Here is a 24847-nt window from a genome sequence, read left to right as displayed (position 1 = left end):
AGTTAGTTTCGCTTAGTAAGGAGTTATCCCGGTGATCGTGGATTCGTTTGAACTCAAACATTGCTAATAGTATTATTTAATTTAATTATTCGTAGATCGTATTATTCATTAGGCTTAGTGTTTGTTAGACTTATTATTAGTTGTACTTATTATTTGTTAAGCTTAGTGATAGACCTGTATATATGTCTAAATAAAATCTCGGCTTTGTGAAACGATGGCTAGTCCACACGAAGAGTCGTCGCGCGCCCAAAATTCGAATCGTGACCCGACATATATATATATATATATATATATATATATATATATATATATATATATATATATATATACAAGATATATATACAAGAAAGAAGATACAAGAAAGAAGGAATATTATATTAGCGGCATTTTTGTAGCCATTATATAGGGTTTCGATCGCATAATTAATCAGTATCAACTTACCAGTCTTTAACGGAAGGACAAAAAGAAGAGCAGACGACACACAGACCGCAATCATGATCATTTTCAAGTAGAATCTCAAACTGCCGTACATCTTAGAAAACTTCGTTAGTCGTAAGGGATCAAAGGATGATGTCCGCGCTAGGGAAAATAGATGAGAAGCGGCTATTTCAACAACCACCGTGTAGGTACTGCACTAGCCAGAAGTATCTGCGACAGAAATCAGAATACACTCGTTTTCGCATGGTTGGATCAATTTCGCGTGGGACTAACCTGATTGAACCTAACGCGGGATAATTGCTCAACTCACGACTTTAACCAGCCCGCTTGATTCTCTGTAAATGCTTGAAATTGACGCTTGGATTCTTTCCAGATTAACTAGCTTTGCCCCTCCCTCCCTTTATCTATTTTCTTAGATCGACTTAGACTGCCACAATATATTATCTTTCTTCTTTTCTTTCCTTTTCTTTCCTTTTGATCTTTTAAAGCCCTAAATCGCTGGCTATTTTGTATACTATATATTTTGTACACTCAATTACTCTGTAAGTCATAAGTACATATGTTTTACAACGTTATTTGTCATATTTCAGTTAAACCCCAGAAAAGCCAGAAATATATTTTCAGCATGTTTTAACGCGCCCCTGGCAAAGATCTCAAAAACGAGTTGCGGCACAATTTAAAGCGACAAATAGCATCGCGTGTCTCGTTGTGGTAACACACGGTTCGCCAGTTTTTTTTTTTTTTTTTTTTTTTTTTTTTTTTTTTTTTTTTTTTTTTTTTTTTTTTTTTTTTTTTTTGATATCGGTGACTGCCATATTCTCTTGAGTTTCCAAATCGTAAAGAATCTTTCCCCAGGGATTGGTCAACTGTGTATGTCCCCATGCGACGTAACTTGCTTAAGGAACACGAGCCGGTGATATGCAGGCAACGTATAATTGATTATCATTCGCTCTGAAACGCTGAAGTAATGACCAGTGCAGTGGTCCAGTGGTCATATTGAATGCCGCTGGATATATCAGCATTTGGCAACCTAACCCAGAGAAGCAGGAAATATGAAGCTACCGAATACCAATTAACTTCGTAGTTGCACGGTTCACATTCCATCATTTCTGAATATGCGAGGACAGTCCTCTTATTGCGCTTTTAATTCTTTTATTTGTTTCATTTTCAGCAAATATACTGGTTTTTTTAAATTAAGCTTCTGTTTATACAGAGTTACAGATTATATTAATTTTATATAGAATATATTTAAGAAAGATATTTAATTTTTTGCTAGTTAAGTATTGATCGATTAAGTTACTGTACCTTTGTTCCGATAAATGCGTGCCATTTCCTCGAATCTAATATCATAGCAAATGCCAATACCTATTTTGCAGCCCTTCACATCGAACGTCGTTAGGGAGTTACCAGGACTGAGTGAATCACTCTCTCGAAAAGTAATCTTATTAGGAATGTCGATGTCGAATAGATGTACCTAATAACATAAAAATGTAGTCGCTAATTCTATTGCTGCAACTTTTGTAATTTAATATCAAAGTTACCAACTCCTAAACTTTAATTATTTTTTATTTAATAACTGACAGCGTTTTTATCACTTTCTTTTATTAAAAAATCTTATCATTTAATAATGTTTAAAAAGGAGAAAAAATAAGTATAATAATATTTTAAGTATTTGAAAAATTTATACAACACAAACACATTACAACAAAAATGGGCGTTTCCCGTATCATAACGTATTTTATAAACCGTAAATTATAGAATTGGTTATAGTATACGTATGTACATATGTATATTCCTAAATTATTCCTAGATAGAGTCACTTTCTTCGCCCCAATATTTTCAAATTCAAAGCCATAAAGGAATATATTACTTACCTTTCGGTGTTTTGCTATCAAAGTTCCATCGGGACCCCAAATAGTACAGGTATTGTACAATTTATCGCCCTCTATTTCAGGCATCGTACCACCAACTACATAGATGTTGTTTTCTTTAGCTGCGTTCGATGAAGCAACGCTCGTTTCACCATCAGGAATACTCTCGGCGTATTTTGGAAAGTACTCTGCGTTACAATATTTCAATTAATGAAATGTCTTTTGTTCCAACCATAAATTAAATTGAAATGTTTGTCAGTTTTTTATTTTTTAAATTATTAAAATAACTAAGTTTTATATTTCGACTTAATTAAATATGCAATTACTTAGCTAATAGTATATATAATAAATTGTTTCTACAGGTTCAAAATGAAAAATGAATATTTAGAAATATTTAATTACGACAATGCTATTTGTGTTAGCATCAGTGGCTTGTTACTCAACGACTTTGCTAGTACTTTTTGAAACATAAAGTTAGTTTTCAATTAACACTTATACTAGAGGCGGAATTATAAATGCAAAATAATTGATAATACTAATTTATAAGTACCTAATTATTAGTATCTTCAAAAATATATTTATACAAAAATCACGATAATCATGAAAATGGGGAAATCCTATATTCTCGAATCAATTCACAATTTATTTTGTATATTAATTAGATTCCGCGCTCATCAGTACGTACTCACTGGCGAGATCGAGAAAATGTATCGGCAATTCCTCGTACGACCAGAGGATCGGAAATATCAAAGGATATTATGGCGCAGCGCGAGTGGAGAAACAGAAACATATGAGCTTAACACCGTAATACTCTTATCATAGAAATAGAAGCAGTCCTCAATTCCCGCCCGCTAACTCCTATCTCCACCGATCCAAATGATCTCCTAGCCCTCACTCCCGGACATTTCCTCATTGGCGATTCATTAATGTGCTTACGTGATCGAGATTTCAGAGACATTCCATCGAACCGACTCTCCAAATGGCAGCATATCCAACAGCTTAAACAACATTTTTGGAACCGCTGGCATAAGGAGTATTTGAACGAGCTAACCAACCGCAATAAATGGAGCAAGGGTGGACACAGCATCCAAAAGGGCACAATCGTCATCCTCAGAGAGGACAACGTTCCCTCCATGCATTGGCCTCTGGGCCGAGTTCATCCAGGCGCCGATGGTGTTGTCACGTAAAATAACAAAATAAAAAAGGAATTTGAGGTAAAAAATAAAAAAAAGAAAACTTTATTTTTTTTCTAACATCAATACACTTTACAATCTACTTCCGAACTCTGGGCGTGACTTTTTAAGACTGACTCTTATGATTTTACTTTCGATCGGATCCGATTACTTTCTTTTGTCATCCCTCAACATCCCCACCGTCCATGCATTTGCTAGGCGTCCGCGACCGTTGCCACGTGCTCTTTCTTCTAGAACCTTCGGTGGAAGGACCGTTGGGATGTTGATGGTTCATTAGGCACTTCAGCGATATACATTGTCGCCGAGTGCTTTATCTCTATCGTCAGTCCGTCGGATTTGAAGTATGCCGGTCGTGACAGTGTCATCCGGACAGCTACAGTTCAGACGGCAAAAAGCATTTTGGATCGGGGCGTCAAAAGGCTTGTCCCACTGCCAATTCAACCCGATCTCGAGAAACCCGAACAACTAGCCACCGAGACGAAATAAGATGGGAACTTCAACCACACCTCGCTAGTTTGATCGGTACCCTCTCAACGGGGGGAGAATGTTACGCCATGCGGCTTACCATAGGTCATATTCTTAACTATCGATCGCGGCACTATAATGTCGCAGACGGACCGTCGCGTCTGCCCGGCAAACAAACATTGTAGTGGCAAGCGCATGATTCATTAAGCAGGGCGACTTCCAGAAACGTCGACTCGTGGTCGTTATTTTACCTCGCGTAAAAGAATGTGGCGTGATCCGAACGTAGTGGGGGTCGCCTTCCAGAAAAAACGAAAAAAATCGAAAGGCGTTCAGAACTTTTCGAGAAGTCGAACCGTCAACACAGGTGGTATGTCGCGCATTACTTATCAACCAAAACGCAGTTACATTTTTTTTGTTCCATTTATATCTTTCTAGTTAATAAGTTGTTGAAATAAACATTAATTTATTTGTGTTAATTCTGTGGAATTTCATTGAACTACTGAACTGATCAGTTCGTGGCGTCGATTATTTAATCGTAACGGGAAATTACAACTCTCGTTGACGTGCTATCTCGCGATCGCGTCTCTCCGCGAACGGTCGAAACAAAATGATTCACTAAAAACTGTCCTGAATTCCTAAGAACTTATTTACCGCAAAACTGACAAAGTGTTTATTTAAAAAATGAGGTTGAAGGTAGTCCTTTTCTTTCATTTCATTCATTTTCATTTTCTTTCTTAAGTATGGCTAACACAATATCTAATCAATTAAAATTTTATATTTTCACGTGAAAAGTTTCTTTAGATAATTATTATCAACATGATGACTAACTCTTACGGATTAATACGTGTCTGTAGGGCAATCCGGTGGACTCGATCGGCTTTTTACTTCGAAAGTTGAGTAATCGGTGTCGCTTTCTTACGCATCTTTGAACTGTATAAATGTTTTAAAATTGTTTGATCCAGAATGTACCACACCGGACAATCAAGAAGGCAGGTGCCTTGACTACAGAAAATGTAAACCTCTGCAAGAAATATGGCAGATACAGTACCGTACAGCCACCGATTTTTATAGACGATCAGTGTGCAGATACCAGGGCAATGTTACGATCGTTTGCTGTCCGAACGATCCAAACAAAGAGAAGAGAGAAATTTTAATAAAAACTGTGTATAAGTATAAGGCTTTGCGACCACCATACTGAGGTTTTAGCAACGTCTCTCATACCAGGGTGGTCGATGGTAAACCAGCTGAACTTGGTACGTTTTATGTCTTTCTTTCCGATTAATAATAAGCCATTTACTGCAAAGAATGAACTTTAAAGGCATTAAACAGCACATCAATGTACATTTCAATTAGACTAAATAATAATGCTATGATTTTATCGGTAGTAACTTTACTTATTAACTTGAATTATTTCTTTCTTTTACTTCATGTTAGGAAGAGTATCTTTTTGCTTGAAATAAAAAATTGATATAGGAGTAATAATATGGATAGAGATCAAAAACTGTTAGGGCAGAAATTACACGTTTGAACTTTATAGTTCAGTATAGTTCAAATAGAAATTATATAGAATTATTTAATAATTTGTATTCCACTGGAATAAAAATTTAATTTCTGTCTTTATCAAATCTCTGTTTCAGAGTATTTGTACGTATGTACTTATCGTCTGCTGTATGATCGAATTTCGAATAGGTAATAATCGTTGTTACTCGTTATGTGAGAAAAAATTATGTATATTCACAACTATGACTATTGCATTTTAGGCGCTTGGCCATGAATCGCTGCATTAGGTTTTCGTAATCCCCGAAACCCAGACAAACCACTATGGAAGTGCGGAGGTTCCCTGATATCGGCTAGGCATGTTTTGACCGCAGCACATTGTGCACATATGGATGGAATAGAAAACATACACAATCATAATATTGCCATTCTTAGATTGGTGGAGGAGGTGCCATTTTCGAGTAAGTCCTCAAATATATATATATATATATATATATGCTATTGAGTATTACTGAAGTATCATATCCTGAAATTTCTTACTGTACACATATATTGTGTCATAAAGCGTGTATAATTCTTTCTCATACTTTTGGTCATTAGTTTCCTGCATTTTCATTTATTTTTTTATTTTTCAGGGTACGTATATCCCATTTGTACGAAAGAGCCCCTACGAAAGAGCAACTTCGTCGGCTATAACCCCCTTGTTGCTGGATCGGGAGCATTAAGATATAGTAAGTGATATCAATTTTATAATAAAATTAAATAGTTCCAGTCTTAAATATCTTTCTTATTTTCTTCGTAGGACGACCACGACGTAATGCATTAATGGAAGTACAAATGCCAGTGATTAAGAACGCCGAATGCAAAATAGCTTATTCCAAATTTCCTAATGCACCTGATATCACTGATGGTATAATATGCGCCGAACATGCTCAGGGTGGAGAGGATTCTTGTACGGTAATTAAGTTACAGAGTTACTACAAACTATACGGTATCTGAAGACACGTCGATTCGAATTAACATCAAATCGACGTCTTAAACATTAAAAATAATAGATAAACACAATTTAATAGTTTTGCCCACTTCTCACACCTCGTTATGGTATTTAATCTAATTTCCTCTAATCTTAGTTTTGCTCAAAATACATATAACATGTACGTTATAAATTGGAGTATTTCAATACACAAATCAATAGAAGATTATTACTGTATATAAGTATAATTTCAATACAATTCGATCGATATATTTCAGTATCTTTGATTAAAAATTTAACGATCCTTTCAGGCTGACCGCGGCGGATCACTGCTGATACAACATGAATTAACCTCGTATTTAATAGGTATTGTGTCTTATGCTTATAAGTGCGGCACAGCTGGGTATCCCAGCGTTTACACTAGGGTCACATCGTACCTTGACTTCATTCTCCAAGCGATGCAATAATATGATATTACTGTTCCATAAATATCATTGTGTAAAAAACGTAAAGTTGGATTTTCTTATTGTGGAGATAAGAAACAGCTCAAATTTACATTGTTTTGTACGTTACAAATTATAGGCTTAAAATGTACGAAATGTAACTTTGAAACGACACTAATTTTTTACGCACGATAAACCTCCACAACTTAGGTATGTAAAGATGATAAACGTATATTAATTCTATTAATTTGGTAATAATAAACCAACTTTCTGAGAAGTTCTGTAAATTTCGTTTCTTTTGTATCAAGAGAATAATGGAATATTCCACTTAGATCGTATACTTCTTGTATGTACGTACAAAATTTTCCGGCTAATCTAAAACACTTCATAAGATAGAGAGCTTCTGGAAATTCGGACACAGAGAGTGCATAAAATACAAGATAAGTCTCGTGTCTTTCAAAATTATTTTTTATTCGCTAAAAACGTCCTGTGTACTCATGCAATCACATGCAACCTCGAAACTTCACTTATTTTTTATCACTTTCCAATTCAATACACAGTTTCTGCATTTTTGACTATATGTAAGAGAAATTTCCATTCAGCCAAAGGTGTACTTACAGATTATAGATTCCTATACGACTCTCAGTAAAAATTTATCCGCACTCCAGATAGTTAAAACTTCTGTCGACCGTATTGATCCATCTGCACTCTTCGTATGACGTCAATATCTGTTCAGTGCTGCTGCGCAGGTTTCTTTGTGTTACGTCAATTCGTTTGTGACCGTTGCGCGAGTAATGGCGCTTTGCAATGGTGATTTGCAGGAAAACAGTGCAGGATGCTGTGATTCGTTTCTTGTGGTCGGAGGTTATGTTTGATGCCTATATTTATCAAAGATTTAATGCACATTATGGAGAAAGTGTTTTGTCACGAAGTGTGTTTGAATGGGCACAAAAGTTCAAAGAAGATCGCACAAGTGTTATGAAAAAACAGCTGGACGCCCGTCCACATCCACGATGACAACATTGAACGTGCTCATGAACTTATGCTCTATGGAATAGACGAGTGACAGTGGATAATGTGGCAAATCATTTGCAAATCAGCCACGGCTCTGCTTATGCAATAGTACACGACAGATTTGGATTTTAAAAAGTTTGTGCGAGATGGATGCCGAAAAAGCTGATGAAAAGGTGAAGACGACGATGCATTCGTGGTTCGCAGCTCAGCCCAAAACATTTTTTAATGAGAAAATATAAAGGTCCTTCGGCAAATGGACAAAGTGTATACAGAAATCGAGTGATTATGTCAAAAAATGATGTATGTCTTTTTTGACAATTGCTTAAAATAAATTCTACACCGACAGAGCGGGTAACTTTTTACTCACCCTCGTAAGACACTTAAATTTCCAATCTATTATGATGAATAAAAGAGCTTATATTATTAAATCTAATTGTATTTTGTTGCATGAGAGTACACGTGTATGTGATGTACATTACCTTTATATCCCCTTGAACGCTTCAATATTGCGCATATATACTATATTTTGTACAGCTTCTATAAAATTTCGTATGTTTGTTTAGGCTGTTAATCTAGAGGCTGGAGTACAAAGAAGTGGCACAATGATGTGGGCTGATGACATTTATAATTATCAAGGAATCACCCCTACATTCGCTCAGGTATATATCGTTGACTATAATGTATTTAACATATATGATTGTTAGAATATTAATAATTAATTTTTAATTCTATCAGAATTTTAATGAAACTGTCCCTTGGGAAGGAAGAACTGATACCTTGATATCACGGTTTGTACATCCTATATATACGACAAATTTTAGAACATTATATAACGAAGAACCAGATCGTCGTGGCCATGTGATGTGAATAAAAGGACTTGAATTTGATGATATTTTTATAATGTTAGATAACATAACTAAGTATCTTCACAGTAAGATAGGATGACATGGTTTACATGATCTTAATGTTGTTCACTCGAGTGATGATATTATAAGGAAAAGTGTAATATCACAGGTAGGATGATTCATAATTTAGAACTACTAACTCATGTATGTATTAAAAATTAAAGAAATATATTAAATTTTATAGGATATTTATGTTTAGTAACCAGTAATTCAGAGATTGGTATTCATGGTTACTATAACGAGGCTGTAGAAACGCACCCTTTCTTCTTTGCAAATGGTCCTGTATTTATGTCTAAGCCGAAACTGGAACCTCTGAATAATTTAGATTTATTCTTGTTATTTTCTAAAATACTTATCTACAGTATACCATAAGGAATGATACCGTATCGCACCTAATCAAGTGCCTTAAGAAACATCAACAGGATATCACAGTAATCCCTTATCGACTGATATGTAAGTAAAAGTTATCTGTCATTGTTATACACAATTATGTGTTAGTGTTATACACAGTTATTTATCATTTTCTATTAATTCAGTTGTAGCCACTACAATATCTATGACACTGGTAGTAATTATAAGAACAATAATGATGTTCTATAAGAGGAAATGATGATTAGGAACAAAAACTTACAGGTAAGTCAAAGTATATGTTATTTGCCATTTGAAAAGAAAGTTACTAACTTGGAATTTTTTGATAAATAATAATTGTGCAAAATATATTGGATTTCAAATTTGTCAAAAATTGAAATTTAAGAAGCATTGTAATAATATAACATTAATATTTTGATTTTTCAGGAGATATCATGCGGTGGATGGATAATATGTAAAAAATATTAAGCAGTATATGAATTTTCATATTGCGTAGAGATAACAAAATGAATTTTAAAAAATGTCGACATGGTAATAAGAAATAGCATCATGACAAAGAATATATAAACACAGTTTCATTTTTTATAAATAAAAATTTGTTGTTCCAGATTTTGAAATATAGTGAAACGTTTAATTAGTATCTTAATATCTTTAAATAATTATTATTTTAGAATCAATTGTAATTGTATCATACGTACTTTTGAATTCGTGCAAGAACATATGTTATTTTGAAGTAGTTATTATTAGGAAATTGTTAGACGCGAACAGTATGCGAAAAGTTAGTATGTAGTGTAATAATTATCAATCAAAGCACAAGAATTAAATTCTTTAGGAAAAAATTTCCGGAATTTCTTATTTACATGATTATAAAGAAATCCATAACAAAAAGGAGCTGCTTTCTAATACTTCTCTTCCTTGTAATGCCTACGTTAACAATAACGAGGTTCGACTTTTTGTTTTTAGAGGGATACTGGAAAATTTGAAAGTACAGTACCATTGGGAAGAAAATCACGATATTGAAAACGATATTTGCAAGTAAATTTCCAAAAAATCTGTTTTCAAATCTTCGCTTTCTATTTCACATTAAAAGAAAGGGAGGGCTGCCTTCTTTTTCTGCAAGACAAAACAAACATTCTGAATCTCGTATCAATGAATGATGTCAATAAGTTATTTTTCTTTTCAGATTGAACAATATTCCAGATTTATTCATAATTTCATACTACGCGAAGAATAGACTTTCATAGGTATATAAAGGAAATATTAAGTATAGGAAAACTCTTTTTCGTTGTAGGTGACATATGCTTCACGGTTGAACACATGTATTTTTGAACACATATAAATGAAAAAGTACTCTTATGGAGAAAAAGAATTGATACCTTCGATTGACATTAGATAATGTATATAAACTTATGAACAATCACTATCACTATCAGTTTGTATTTTAGGTGCACACGCAGATTTGTTGGAGTTCTTATAAAATGTACTTCCTGTACGAACGTTTTATTCTTCCAAATTTTACGATACTATGTCTCATATGATAACTATATGGATTAAACGTAATATAAATGATCCGAAAATAGACTCGAACGACATTAATTGTCTTTCTATTTATACCAATATCGAAAATACAAGTAAAGCTGGAGCAATAGTATGCAAGAATGGACTATTTATTATTTTAAACCAAATCATAGCATATTCAGAATGCACAGTATTATCATGAAACGACGAGTTTTATGTTAATTCCGACCGATTACAATACCTTTCTTTCGTTTACAAGGAACGACGAGACTGGCAGTTGCGTGATTTCCAATGCAAAAGCCGCGATATCTGCACGATAACCTAACCTCAACCGATTTTGTTGTACTATTCTTACGTGGACTTCGTTTGTACCACTTTCGTAACAAAAATAGAATACGTAGAACACAGCATTCCGTTATGCGATATTGTCGATTCCTAACATCCGAAAAATCAGAGATAATTTTTTCCCTACAGTTGTACATTTGTGTGAAAAATTACGAACGTAAAGTTGTTTGGTGCATGCACAGTCCTCCCCTCCGCTGCATTTGCGTGGACATGCTAGAAAGATTCACTTTTCCACGGTGAAACTGTATGTATTATAATTTCATTTTTACAAAGGTCGAACATCCTACTATGCATAAATTTAATATTAATATAAGCAGGTTTCGTGTTAAGTATTACATCTGACGTATAAGCACACGTGTGTACGAGCCTTGGTTTTAAATGTCTTATAGTAGACACCGAAAAGATTATTCAGTTGGATATCTGACTCAACATCAATATTTTACTAGGAGATAACATGTTAAGAACACGTTGGTGGATGGCATGGGAGATGATGAATGAAGACATACTTCTGTGAGATACATAAAATAGTAGTCAGAACGTATTTTGGCGCTTGGGGACAGCAACAGCTTTTTTTTTGTTTTTATTTATTTGTTGAAATTACAATCAATTCTCGCGTTGAGAATTTTCAGTAATTTTTCCGGCGTGGCGCAGTGACATGGCTGTTTATTTACAATAAGTTAATACTTATTATAGATAGGTATAATTTATAAGTATTATAAGTAAGTGCATATGCTTAATTTGGATAATTAAATGAATCTAACGTTTAGGTCTAGCGAGTAGTGCCTCTTCAGCCTGCGAATCTGGTCCGTCGTATCGAGTAGTCCAGTGATTAGGGGGTTTCGGTGTTTCTTGACTCTTTTGCTATATCTGTCGCTATATTTTGCTATTTCCTCTTTGACTGTAGGTATCTTGAGGTCGCGATGGATGGTTTCGTTGGTAACATACCAAGGTGCGTCTATTAAGGCTCTTAGCGCTTTCGATTGGAATCGTTGTAGTATTTCGATGTTGGAGTTACTTGGACAGCAACAGCTGGTGATACTGTCATACACCTCCATTTATAAACTTTCGAAAATCGATGTGACCTTCAAACTTTAGTGTATTCTGTTTCACAGCACAAAATGTTTCCGAAACGTAAGTTTATTGTTACAATAAACTTGACTAGTGGCTCTGAAATACTATCCTTGAAAAAACAATGGGGAAATTGGAGCAAAAAAAAAGAAGGAAATAAACAAAGACCTTGTTGGTTCGTAAAAATAAAATATGCTACAGGAAAAATTTTTTCCAACGGATTGAGATGCGACAAGCTTTAAAAGCTATGACGCGAATCGAGCGTTTGTCTACAAGAGCGCATTTTCGGTGGATATATATGTCGGAATGACATTGGGGATAGGGTTGTCGGTGTTTGAGGAGTCTTCATTGAAGGTAGCCATCGTTGCGGTGTAACGAAGATACGATTTATTGACACAGGTATGAATAACACAGGTTTTGACAATCTACCACGGCGGTGAGACGTCCGCGACACTAGTGACAGTGGTCTCCGGTTCAATAACGAATCCGCGGCCAACGGGATGACAGATGGGCGTTCTCGCTGAATCTAAGTCTGACTCGTAAAAATAATTGCTGAGCGTAAAGACGTTACTCTTTGGTCGACGGGAGTGCGTAAAAGAATGCCCGTCCCGTCCCGACGATGTCACAGAGGAAAACTATAATGGGGTGTGTCTAAGGACACGAGATCATCGGATTCGTCGAGGAAAGCCTTCGTTTAGGAAGTAAGGGAAATTGACGTTGCTGCTAATTGGTCAATCTCCATATCGGTGGTTAGAAAAAGATGTTAGCCGCCCTCGAGGGAAAGTTGCTAGCGGGAGACGCCGCTCGTTGAAAAATATGTCTCCCCTATCTTCCCGTAGTTGGGACAAAGACTGTTTGTCTGTTTGAAGGACTTTAGTTAACTAAACCTTAAGATTTATAACGGGCCCTCCAGCTAGCCGAACATGTACTGCGGAGACGCATCGACATCTGGCAATCATCTTACTCGAAGAATAGGGTCTGCGTGTGGCGAGCCACGGGACAGAAACCGTTGGAATGTTTACTGTCGCGTGTCGCCACGAATATTTCTTTTAAGGAGAGCTATAGAATTACTCCATACCTTTGTTAGGCAAAGCGTTTATCCCTTGACCGCGGCTACGTTGGGCGACAGACTGTCACCTCGAGCCAAAGCTCACCGTCACTAATCTAGAACAATTACAATCGGATTGAATAACTACAATTGTTCAATTACAGCTATAGTAGACTCTAGGTTAGAATGTTGCGGGATTATCTAAAATTCCAAAGGCTCCGGTGTTCTTTCATCTCCGACATATAATTATATAATGACTCATTGAAAACCAGCTTTCATTTTTTGTTGATAGTATGGTAAGAAAATGTGAAGTTCGAACGCTTGTAACGATTGCCTGAGTTGCGTCATCCTTGGTTTTAGGAAAAGATAGGGAAGTCACTGAAGGGTGTCGCGGCTTCGATGTCTTTCGTAGCTGCGACGCGGAGGCCTCTCGGTTGTTCTTTGAACAATCGTCAACGTGGACGAACGTCAAAGCGAAACCACGCGAATTCGGCATTTCCGATAATACGGAACTCTGTAAACGCGACTGCGTTGAATTCGTTCGATTAATTCCTAGCAGTATCTATAAACAGTGAACTTAAGGCCCCATACACAACTGCATACGCTAGGTTGTAAGAAATAATAGCTATATAAGTATGTAGCGGCGCATGAGTTAGAGAACGATGCAAATCGAGAGCGACTCATATTATTGTTTTGCCTCGTGACACTTACACAGTCTTGACGTACATGTAACGTCAACAAATATCTCCAACAGACTCAGGAAACCTGAACAGCCTTGCACACGACACCGACTCCCAAAACAAAGGAATATGAATTCGGCACATAGGCATAAGATAAACGAACATCTAGAAGGGCTGTGTCTTGATCGAGTCTTTCAGTCTTTCGGTAACGGTCAAATCGCACACTTGTAATCCTATTATAAAATAAAGGTACCTCGAACTCTGGTTCAAGAACCCAACATTTTTTTATTATTATTTTCCCATTATTTTTACGTGACATTTTGGCGATCCTGCCAGGATCCATTCGCTTCAGTGTAAACGAAGTTACGATTTCGGTCTACGGACATTATTGAAGATCGAAGGATTCGAACTACTTGTGTTATGAACTTTGCTGTCAATAATTTACCACGGTGGACCAAATTAACGGGGCCACTGTCAGCATAGAACAAATCAACAGAACGAGTTTGACACTCAAACGCATTTGAACGCGCCACAGAGGAAAACACCGCAAGGGAACCTCATTCTACGAACTTACGTATCAAGGTGAGAAAAGTCGGAATTCTTTTAAACAATATAGAACGCGAAAAGTTAGTTTCTCTAGTAACTCTAGCGAAGAGACAATATGAACAAGAAAGACACAAAAGCCGAGACAAGTTTACCCTCTACAAGTGGAGTTCAAAATAAAACGGGAACACTCGATTCCTCTACCAGAGCAATTTTAGACTTAATACAGAGACAGAACGAAGAATTTCGACAACAATTTAACGAAATAAAGAATGCTTTAAAATTAGCGAACGAAGAAAATAGAAAACGCGCTAACGAAATGGAAATATTAAGTAGAAACCTCTCTCGTGTTAAACTACCACAAATAAACGTAAAATCAACTGAATTCGGTTCTATGATGACTGACGATGACGATAATATATCAGTATTAAAACACGATACTAATCCACCTCCACCTATGCCACAAAAGCCACCAACATATGTCCAACCATCCAATTCAACAGCTGGAAACTCTGGAAATCTAAAAGCTGTTTAGTATCTCCGATACTAAACGGAGAAAACGATATAAGTGTAGAAGATTTTATTCGTGAAATAAAAGAAATGAGAATGATGTGTAGCGAACAAACGTTATTATTAAAAATGATCAAAATAGAGAAAATTGTAGGAAAAGCCGCAATGACAATCCGCAATATCCATATTAACGAATTCGAAACTCTGTACGAAGGATTAAGACGTAACGTAGCTACTCAAGCATCAGTAAGAGAACACCAAGATCAGTTAAGAGTGATAAAGCAAGGAATAACCGAAAGCGTGCAAAATTATAACATTAGATTTCGACGTGTTTTCAACAAACTTCAATACAGCATTACCAATGAATATAAAGACGAACTAACTCGATGAGCGATGAACGATCGACTATACATGGTTTCTGTGATTGACTATGTAAGAGGCCTTCGTTCAGAAATAGGACACGTGCTATTGGCTAATCCCCCCCCCCAAACATCATCGATGCAGAAAAAAAGGCAATGGACGTGGAAAAATACTTTCGCGAAGACAACGCTCGCAGACGGATGACACGACAAACAACCACTCCACCATCTTATCGTAACCAGACGTCTCGTCCAGTAGGTAACCGCTTCACGATTACAAGTAACATGAATAACAAAACTCCACCCACACAAAACATTCTACCAAGAATGAATAATTTTACAAAGCTTGAAAATCGACCATTAAACGAAAGGCCACAAACGAAATGTTTCAAATGCGATCGATTGGGACACCTTGCCAATCAATGCCAAAATTTTCGAATACCGCCTCAAACAAAAGCCCCTCCAGGAATAAACCACATTCAAGAACAATCAGAATTAACAATGCTACCTCAGGAAGATTATCCACAATACGACTACAATTACCAGGACGACGAGGATTGCGATTTTTCGTTGACTCGGGAGCAGGAATCAACTTGCTTAAACGAGGATGCTACCCAGGAAGGACAATAATACCAGACACATAGAAATTCTCCATGGAACATTCCAAATACGAATCCAATTCCAAAATTAAACTAAATTTATTCAACAAAGAGATAGAATTTTCCTTAGTAGATGATAATTTCCCTATCATAGAAGACGGCATATTAGGCTTACCCGGTTTAAATCAATATCGATTCGAACTCTCCAATAAAACATTAAAATTAGATAATAATACTCTTCTGCTGCAGCAAGAACCACCCCTCGCATCGGGAGAAATCGTTCAAAAAATTGTATACTTGGAAAGCCAACGCCAGTATGCTTTATCAATGGTGGTAAGTTTTCAGTCCAAATTTCTAACATTATTGAAAATATAAACACTGTAGATCAAATCTAAAAATTCAAATCTTTGATTCGACTATCGCACATAGAAAAACCTCTTAGAGAACCTATGTAGTATTTTCGTCTGTACCTACTTAAATTATATTTATCTTATTTTCCTTTAAGCATTCGTGAACGTAGTGGTAATGAACTTCAATGTGTTTAGAATTTTTTGTGAAATTTCCGTACTTTGCTATACTTATCACTCCAGAGTTATCATCATAAATTTTTACAGGGTTATTGTCTAGATTTACATTGAAGACCTTCATAATTTCTCTAATAGACATTAATTCACTCACCGCTTCCGATAGAGCTACATACTCTGCATACGTCCAGGCTTTTGTCACACACCTTTGTTTTTTAGATTTCCAACCGATTACATTTCCATACAATTTAATTACATATCCAGAAGTAGATTTTCTATCTAAATGATCTCCTGCCCAATCAGCGTCCACATAACAATCTATCGTTTCACACTTTTCATTCCTTTTCTAATGTAACCTTAAATCTTTAATATTAAATATTTCAATATTTCGGTACAAATATTTCAATATTCGCAAAGCATATTTAAAATGTGTCTCGCTACAACAATCTTGAAATCTACTTAAGATAATTCACACTATAACTTATATTGGGTCTGGTATTTGTACTAATATACAGCAATGCGCCAATTAAATTCTTGTATCCAATGTCATTTCTATTTATCTCAGCGTTTTCAATTTTTAAATTTGTTTCCGTTGGTGTACAGTACAATTTGCTGTTTTGTAATTTATATTTGTTCGCTAATGATTCAATGTATTTCGTTTGGCTTAGTTTCATTTCATTTTTTATATAATCATACTCTATATTTATTCCAAAATATTCTTTTACTTCACTTAAATCTTTCATTTTAAATTTATCAGGTAATAGCTTCTTTACATTTTGTATCCTTTTTTTGTTTTTACTACAGATTAACAAATCGTCTACATATATTAGCAAATAAACAACATTTTCCCCCTCTCCATGAGTATATAGGCACAACTCTATGTTATTCTTCTTAAAATCCAATGTCGTCACATACCTATCAAAACACTCATACCAATCCCTCGGACTTTCTTTTAACCCATAAAGCGCTTTCGATAATTTACAAACTCTATTCGTTCCGTCCGCATATCCCTTTGGTTGATTTACATATACCTCCGAGGTTACTTCACCATTTAAAAAGGCAGTTTCTACATCCATTTGCTCAATTATTACTCCATTTTGACAACAATATGATAGCAATATCTTAAAGGTCTGATTACTCGCCACTGGAGAATATATGTCATCGGCTACGTTTCTTTGTTGAAATCCCCTTACCACTAATCTAGCCTTATACCTGTCCTCTGATTTTTTCGTGTAAACCCATTTTACATCTAATACTTCTTTGCCTTTTACCCTTTCTACCAATTTCCAAGTTTTATTCTTATAGAGACATTCTATTTCCTTATCCATAGCCTGTTTCCAAACTTCACTATTTTCACAACAAATCGCCTCCTCAAATGTGCAAAAGATATCTACTCTACAATAATTTGCGTGAATCTCACTACTGTTTTCCTTTTCTGGATACCTTACTGGAGTTTTCTTATTACGTGTAGATCTCCTAGGAATCTTTACGCTTTCAGAACTATTATCATTTTCATCTTCTCTACTTTCTAACTCTTCCTTATTCATGCTGTCCAATAAATAATTATCTTTACTATCATCGCTAACTGCATCGAATGAATTCTCCTCAAAACCGATACATTTTTTGTCTGTTTCTACGACCTCTACATGTCGCTACTGTTATTTTTACACCTAATAGGACTCTCTAACCTACTTCACTATATCCTAACAGAATTCCCATATCTGCCTTCTTATCCCATTTGGAAACTCTTTTTTGTTCTGGCCTTCTTACAAAAACTTTACTTCCATATAGATGTAGATTTTTAACACTTGGTTTTCTCCCGAAGAATATTTCAAAAGGTGTCTTTCTTTCTATAGTATTCGCTAATATTCGATTTTTCAAGTATGCCGCTGTACAAACTATTTCCGGCCAGTACCTTTTATGTACTTTCGCTTCCGCTAACAAGCAACGCGCCATGTCCATCACTGTTCTATTATACCTTTCCGCTGTCCCGTTTAATTCATGTACGTATGTTGGGCAATTATTTATTCTTATACCTTTATCCCTAGCAAATTTATAAATTCGATTATTTAAATATTCTTTACCATTATCGCATCTTAATATTTTTAACCTCTTGCCCGTTAAATTTTCGGCTTCATTTACGAACTGTACGAAAGAATCAAAGACCTCATCTTTTGATTTTATACAATAGATCCTAGCTATTTTACTATAATCATCGATAAATGAAATGAAATATTTTTCTCCATTGAATCCGGTAGTCTTAAAGGGACCACATACGTCCGTATGAATAATTTCCATTATTTCCCTAGCCTTAGTTCGATTATTTTTGAAAGGTAAGTTATGCATTTTGCTTTCTATACACACCCTACATTTCAAAAGTTCCTTTTCAAATTCATTCGGTATGCCAGTCACTAGCTGCTCTTTACCCAAAATCTCTAAATATTTAAAATTTACGTGTCCTAGCATCCTATGCCATCTTTCCTTTTTACTCATACCACTACGTTCGGCGCTGTTTACTAAGTGCTTCTTCCCTTTCAATATACTTTTTATTCTATATGTCCCATTCTCTTTGAACTGAGCTGTAAGTATATTATCCTCATCTATTACTTTCGCAATATTTCCTTTGGAAATAACCGTATTCTTATCGTCTGCTGGTTTACCTAAACTAATCAAATTTGCGGACATTTCTTTCGCGTAAAATACTTTCCTCATATTTATTTTATTTTGTTTTCCGAATGCTTCAAAATAACTTATAACATTCCCAACTTTTGTCGCTTTTATCGGTCTATTATCGCCTAAATATATATTTACCGGTTCTTTTAGGTCGATAGATTTATCGAAATAATTTATATTATTAATTATGTGATCGGTACAACCGCTATCTAATAGCCACACTATTTCGTTCTTACTTATTTCATTCGTCTCACTGCTGTTTGCTGCGTGCGCCGTTGCTGTCCATATGCCTGCTCTTGAGTTTCCATGCTCGCCCGTGCCGGTTCTTGATTGATGATGAAAGTTTCCACGTCCTCTGCTCGTATTGCCTTTGTTCTCTCTTCCTCTGTTTCGACCAGGTGTTGGCCCATGCCAATAGCCGTTACTGCTTCCCGCTTGGACGCCATTTTGACACTCTCTCGCAAAGTGTCCTAATCTTCCACATCTGAAGCATCCTTCCTTTTTTGCAGAAAAGGCGTTGGTTTGCCTTTCTCCTCGATTGGATTTATTTTTCTTCTCTGCTATCTCTATTTTATTTTTTACATACGCTACCGTTTGATCCTCTTCTTTCAATGCGTCTATTATGTCCGCTATGTAGCTGTATTCTTCGGGTAACGTATTCAGCATGTAATTCAGCTTTTCCCTCTCACTTACTTGTGCGTCCGCACTTTTTAATTCATTTATTAATTTTTCGAAATCGTTAAAGAATGATGCTGAATCACTGTAGTTCTCCAGTCTTATGTTTTCCAATCTCCTTCTGCATACGATCTGCAGTGCCGTCGACTCTTTCAAGTACATTTCATCGAACCTTTTTATTATATCATACGCCGTTTTTCCTTCCCTAACATACTCCAATTGTCTGTTCGATATTGCACTATAAATTATATTTATCGCCTTCAAATCCTTTTTGTCCCAGTCTTCATCGTCTCTTTCGTTCTTCATTCTAGTTGTAACAACCTCGCATTCCTTATATTTGAGAAACATCGTGATTCTTTGCTTCCACATTCCATAATCCTCACCATCGAATATAGGTATCATGATTTCCGATCTCTCCATTTTAATTGATTCTTCTTCTTTTTTCTTTTCTTACTCAAGCGTTCCTACGTGCTCGAAGTATATTTTTTTTCTCTGAAAGTTTTTTTTTCTTTACTGAAAACTCACTCGCAAGATCGTAACCACGCACTAAATATCTTGCAAAACTAGTAACCACGCTCTGCTACCATGTTAAGGAAATTCGAGGATTTGGGAATACAAATAATTGACTATATTTCCCACACAACAGTTATACATCTATATTACTCTCTGAAGAACGTCTTGCACGCACGCTGGTCGCCAACCGACTATCCTAGATTCTTCTAACATCTGGCAACAGTCTTTTGTCTCCACTAAGACCTTGACGCCCTCTAACCCTTACACACACACTCTCATGTACAGTGTAAATGTATCACTTCCCTAACAAATAAGTATGTTATTTCGTTACCACTTATCTCGTTCATCTCGCTGCTGTGTGCTGCGTGCGCTGTTGCCATCCATATGCCTGCTCCTGAGTTGCCATATTCGCTCGTGCCGGCTGCTGATTGACGATGGAAGTTTCCACGCCCCCTGTTCGTATTGCCTTTGTTTCCTCTTCCTCTGCTGCGACCACGTGTTGACCCACGCCGATAACTGTTACTGCTTCCCGCTTGGACGCCATTTTGACACTCTCATGCAAAATATCCCACTCTTCCACATTTGAAGCATCCTTCCTTTTTTGCAGCAAAGGCATTAGTTTTCATTTCTCCTCGATTAGACTTATCTTTCTTTTCCGCTATTTCTATTTTATTCTTCACGCACGCTACCGTTTGTTTCTCTTCTTTCACTGCATCTATTATATCCGCTATGTAGCTATACTCTTCGGGTAACGTATTGTTTTCGCACGTTCGCTGGGAGACGCGATCTCGAAGAAGCGCGCCAACGGGAGTCGTAAATTCCCGTTACGATTTGCTAATCGACGCCGCGAATCGCTCGATCCCTTATTTCGTTTAGGATAATAAGGGTAGTTAAATGAAGGATAACGCTGTTGCTAACAGGTTATTATATATTTTCACAAACCAACAACTTCGGTGTAACACAAAATGAATATTTGTTATGAGATGACTACGAATGAGTGCGACCTGAGTCTCTAGACGGATTATCGCGTATACTGATGGATTTGTCGACTCATTGTATTCGAATTGCTGACCGCTTGACGAGATGCTTGATTGAGACTGACTGATCTTCGGGTGTAAACCCGGTCGAAGGATGTTGACTGTTCGAAGGATGTAAAGTCAGTGATGTTCGGAGACGATGCTGTGGCGGAGGAAAGCTAAGGATGGGTGTGTCTAGCGCACGGGACCATCGGATTTGTTGGTGACGATTTTGACTAAGGGAGTGAGGGAAATAGTCTTCGTTGTTAATTGGTTAAACGAAGGGTCTTAACCGCCCTCGAGAGAAAGTGGTTCGTGGGAGGAAAGTTGCATCATACGTGAGAAAAACCAACTTTCCCTTGTCAAGCCGTAGTAGACAAAGGTCTTTAGAAATGCTTTGGAAACAGACGTTTGTTCAGTTTGAAGGACCTCGACTAGGAAATTCCTAAGATTTATGGAAGATACTTGAGACTATTGAGGGTACGCAGTGAGTATCCGAAGACATCTGGTTGCCATCTTGCCCGCGGTGTGTGGCCTGGGCTAGGTAGAGTTACGCGACGTAACACGTATTTATCATGTAATTCAGCTTTTCCCTCTCACTCACTTTTGCGCCTGCACCTTTTAATTCATTTATTAATTTTTCAAGATCGCTAAAAAACGATGCTGAATCACTGTATTTATCAAGACTTATCTTCTCCAATCTCCTTCTGCACACGATCTAGTGCCGTCGATTCTTTCAAGTACACTTCGTCGAACTTTTTCATTATTTCATACGCTGTTTTTTCTTCCCTAATATATTCTAATTGTCTATTTGAGAAGGCACTGTAAATTATATTTATCGCCTTCAGATCCTTTTTATCCCAGTCTGGATTGTCTGTTTCAGTCTTCACTCTAGTTATAACAATATCACATTCTTTATATCTCAGAAACATTGTTATTCTTTTCTTCCACATACCGTAACCCTCACCATCGAATATCGATAGCATAATTTCCGATCTCTCCATTTTAATTGATTTCCTATTCTTTACTCAAGCGTTCCTACGTGCTTGAAGTATTTTTTCTTTTATTTTATATTCTTTGAACGTTTCTTCCCTTACTAAACTCGCAAGACTAAAAACCACGCACTAAATAGCTTGCAAAACTAGTAACCACGCTCTGCTACCATGTTAAGGTATAGAGAGGATTCGAAAATACAAATAGTTTACTTTATTTCGCACACAACAGCTATACATATATATATTACACTCTGAAGACTTCGATAACCTTCTTGCACGCACGCTTGTTGTCAACCACCTCCTCTAGATTCTCCTAACAGCCTCCAATCGTCTTTTGTCTCTACTGAGACCTGGACGCCCTCTGACGCTTACACACACATTCACGTGTACAGTGTAAATGTATCATCTACGTAACAAGATCATCAACGTAAAATCCTACCGTCCTCCCGAACATCATAAAACCGAAATAAATAAACAGATGACTGAAATGTTAAACAAAGAGATTATAGAACCCTCCGACTCTCCCTATAACTCTCCTGTCTGGGTCGTTCCAAAGAAAATCGACGCATCAGGGAAACAAAAGTGGCGAGTAGTGATTGACTTTAGGAAGTTAAACGAACTAACAGACCAAGACGCGTATCCACTACCTGACATTAACGATATACTATCACAGCTAGGAAATAAGAAATATTTCTCCTCTTTAGACTTATCCTCAGGGTTCCATCAAATACCCATGGACGAGAATTCAAAGAAATACACTACATTTAGCACACCATAAGAACACTTCCACTATAATAGAATGCCATTCGGGCTCAAGAACGCACCTGCTACCTTTCAAAGAATGATGGATACCACGTTAAGAGGTTTGATTAACAATCATTGTTTCGTTTATCTCGATGATATCATTATATTCGGGCAATCGATGGAAGAACATACTAAAAACTTAGTCATTATATTCCAAAGACTCGGGAAAGTAGGTCTAAGAATACAACCAGATAAATGTGAATTCTTAAAGCCCGAATTAGAATATCTAGGACATGTAGTGACAGCAGATGGAGTAAAACCTAACCCTAAAAAGATAGAAGCAGTAAAGAATTTCAAACTACCAAAAAATCCTACAGATGTAAAATCATTCCTTGGGCTAGCTGGATACTATAGAAAATTTATTAGAAACTTCTCTAAAATTGCCAAACCTCAATCTATTTTTAAAGAAGGACATTTAGTATTAATTCATAACGATCATAAAGAACACAAGATAGATACTGAATGGCCAGGGCCATACACCATTGAAAAAGTGAAAAACCCCTTATTATGAAATAATAGTAAATCACTCGATTAGGAAAATACATGGTAACCGTATTAAACCTTACTTTCCAGGACGATCTTCACCTTCTTCATAGTTAGCTAAGCTAAACGTTATACCCCTTAATGGTAGTTCTATATATCAAGAAAAATTAGCTCATGCATACTTATATAGCGAATCCGTAAACGTAATTATAGGTTTAGACATTAAGGATATATATGCAAAACTCAGCGAAATTAAAAGATTTAGACTAATGTTAACAGAACATTTTAAAAGTGAATGCCCGTATTCCAATGAAATGATTACACGCGCTCGCAAAAGAAATTTAGACAATGTAATCATGCATATTAAATTTATGACACACACTTGTTACCGAAGAGGCTCATTGAATTTTGTTGGATCCATTTCTAGAAGTCTATTTGTAACTCTGGATAACGATAATTTAGAATTAATGAATAAAAATATAGATAAATTTTTTGATGAAAACAATAACTTAAAAACCAATATAACTTACAAAACAAATTTCAAAACTATAGCTTTACCCTTAACTGACAGTCTAGAAGAAATCCTAACAAAAATTGAAAACGCTCCAAAAATCATTAATAATGTATAATCGTATAGAATGCACCTCAATCAAATTTCCAACGAAGTAAACTCTCTTAATTATGAACATAGAATTAGAAGTCTTAAGAAATAGGAACTAAGTGTCTTATAAATTATTAGTTATATTGATCTAGCATTACTAGGAACATATGTATATTTAAGAAAATAGGATTATTCGATATTATAAGCAAATGCCTACCTTCCAAATTATGTATTCGCGTATTATGTTGTAAAACCAAAGAAAAAAAAAGACACAGGTATAAGCAATATCTCGAGACCAATAGAGCGCACCTTTAAACACATATTCCACACCTGAAATACAACCATTACGAGAATTACCTGAAGACACCAATTCAGTCATCCTCGAAGCAAGGCATGTAAGATTCCAAAAGGGCATACAAAAGGAGGCACTACACCGAAAATAAGAGTCTGGAGGACCAGCCGCACTCTAACACTGGGGGAATGTAACGTCAACAAATATGTCCAACCGACTCAGGAAACCTGAACCGCCTTGCACACGACACCGACTCCCAAAATAAAGGATTATGAATTCGGCACGTAGGCATAAGATAAACGAACATCTAGAAGGGCTGGTTCTTGATCGAGGCTTCAGTCTTTCGGTAACAGTTTAATCGCACACTTGTAATCCTATTATAGAATAGAGGTATCTCGAACTCTGGTTCAAGAACCCAACATTTTTTTATTAT

At 36.2% G+C, this 24847-nt stretch overlaps 2 protein-coding genes and 2 long non-coding RNA genes across 16 annotated transcripts in view; 2 read left to right on the top strand and 2 right to left on the bottom strand.

Moving 5' to 3' along the window:
- Window positions 1–24847, bottom strand: part of LOC126875835 (uncharacterized) — a 148009-nt gene that overhangs the window by 84017 nt on the left and 39145 nt on the right. The gene's annotated exons all lie outside the window — the stretch shown is intronic.
- Window positions 1–24847, top strand: part of LOC126875803 (venom serine protease Bi-VSP-like) — a 163932-nt gene that overhangs the window by 125157 nt on the left and 13928 nt on the right. The window contains exons 2-5 of one of the 5 annotated variants that reach the window (XM_050638719.1): window positions 5039–5220; window positions 5402–5925; window positions 6100–6195; window positions 6267–6553. The exons of 2 other annotated variants lie outside the window; for them this stretch is intronic. In XM_050638719.1, coding sequence (XP_050494676.1) covers window positions 5853–5925; window positions 6100–6195; window positions 6267–6463 — 366 coding nt within the window. In that variant the 5' untranslated portion in view covers window positions 5039–5220; window positions 5402–5852 and the 3' untranslated portion in view covers window positions 6464–6553. Of the gene's footprint in view, window positions 1–5038; window positions 5221–5401; window positions 5926–6099; window positions 6196–6266; window positions 6554–24847 lie in introns of those variants that run through there. 2 more of the 5 variants (XM_050638714.1, XM_050638721.1) reach the window with 2 other exon arrangements.
- On the bottom strand, window positions 571–7613 carry LOC126875800 (omega-amidase NIT2-A-like). Of its 2 annotated transcripts, none has more exons than XM_050638706.1 (4): window positions 7499–7581; window positions 2313–2497; window positions 1744–1912; window positions 571–648 (listed from the first exon to the last, which is right to left on the bottom strand). In XM_050638706.1, exons 2-4 carry the CDS (start codon window positions 2394–2396, stop codon window positions 635–637), a joined length of 267 nt encoding a protein of 88 aa, XP_050494663.1. In that variant the 5' UTR covers window positions 2397–2497; window positions 7499–7581; the 3' UTR covers window positions 571–634. The 2 variants fall into 2 exon arrangements, with proteins under 2 accessions (XP_050494663.1, XP_050494662.1); XM_050638705.1 differs by lacking the exon at window positions 571–648 and adding an exon at window positions 1143–1468 and having other exon boundaries at window positions 7499–7613.
- On the top strand, window positions 8133–9785 carry LOC126875826 (uncharacterized). Its single transcript, XR_007693698.1, has 5 exons — window positions 8133–8245; window positions 8458–8553; window positions 8630–9252; window positions 9336–9432; window positions 9595–9785. It is a non-coding gene; the product is annotated as an uncharacterized LOC126875826 (long non-coding RNA).

The sequence above is a fragment of the Bombus huntii genome, unplaced genomic scaffold, assembly GCF_024542735.1.
Source record: "Bombus huntii isolate Logan2020A unplaced genomic scaffold, iyBomHunt1.1 ctg00000058.1, whole genome shotgun sequence".
In the NCBI taxonomy this organism is placed as follows: Eukaryota; Metazoa; Arthropoda; class Insecta; order Hymenoptera; family Apidae; genus Bombus; species Bombus huntii.
This window is presented reverse-complemented; position numbering and strand designations above follow the sequence as displayed.

Coding starts and splice junctions, on each gene's coding strand:
- LOC126875800 (XM_050638705.1), bottom strand. CDS start 2,396: ATGCCTGAAATAGAGGGCGATAAATTGTACAATACCTGTACTATTTGG. Junction 1,913..2,312: donor TGATAGCAAAACACCGAAAG/GTAAGTAATATA, acceptor TTATGTTATTAG/GTACATCTATTCGACATCGA. Junction 1,469..1,743: donor ACGCATTTATCGGAACAAAG/GTACAGTAACTT, acceptor TCTCTGGGTTAG/GTTGCCAAATGCTGATATAT.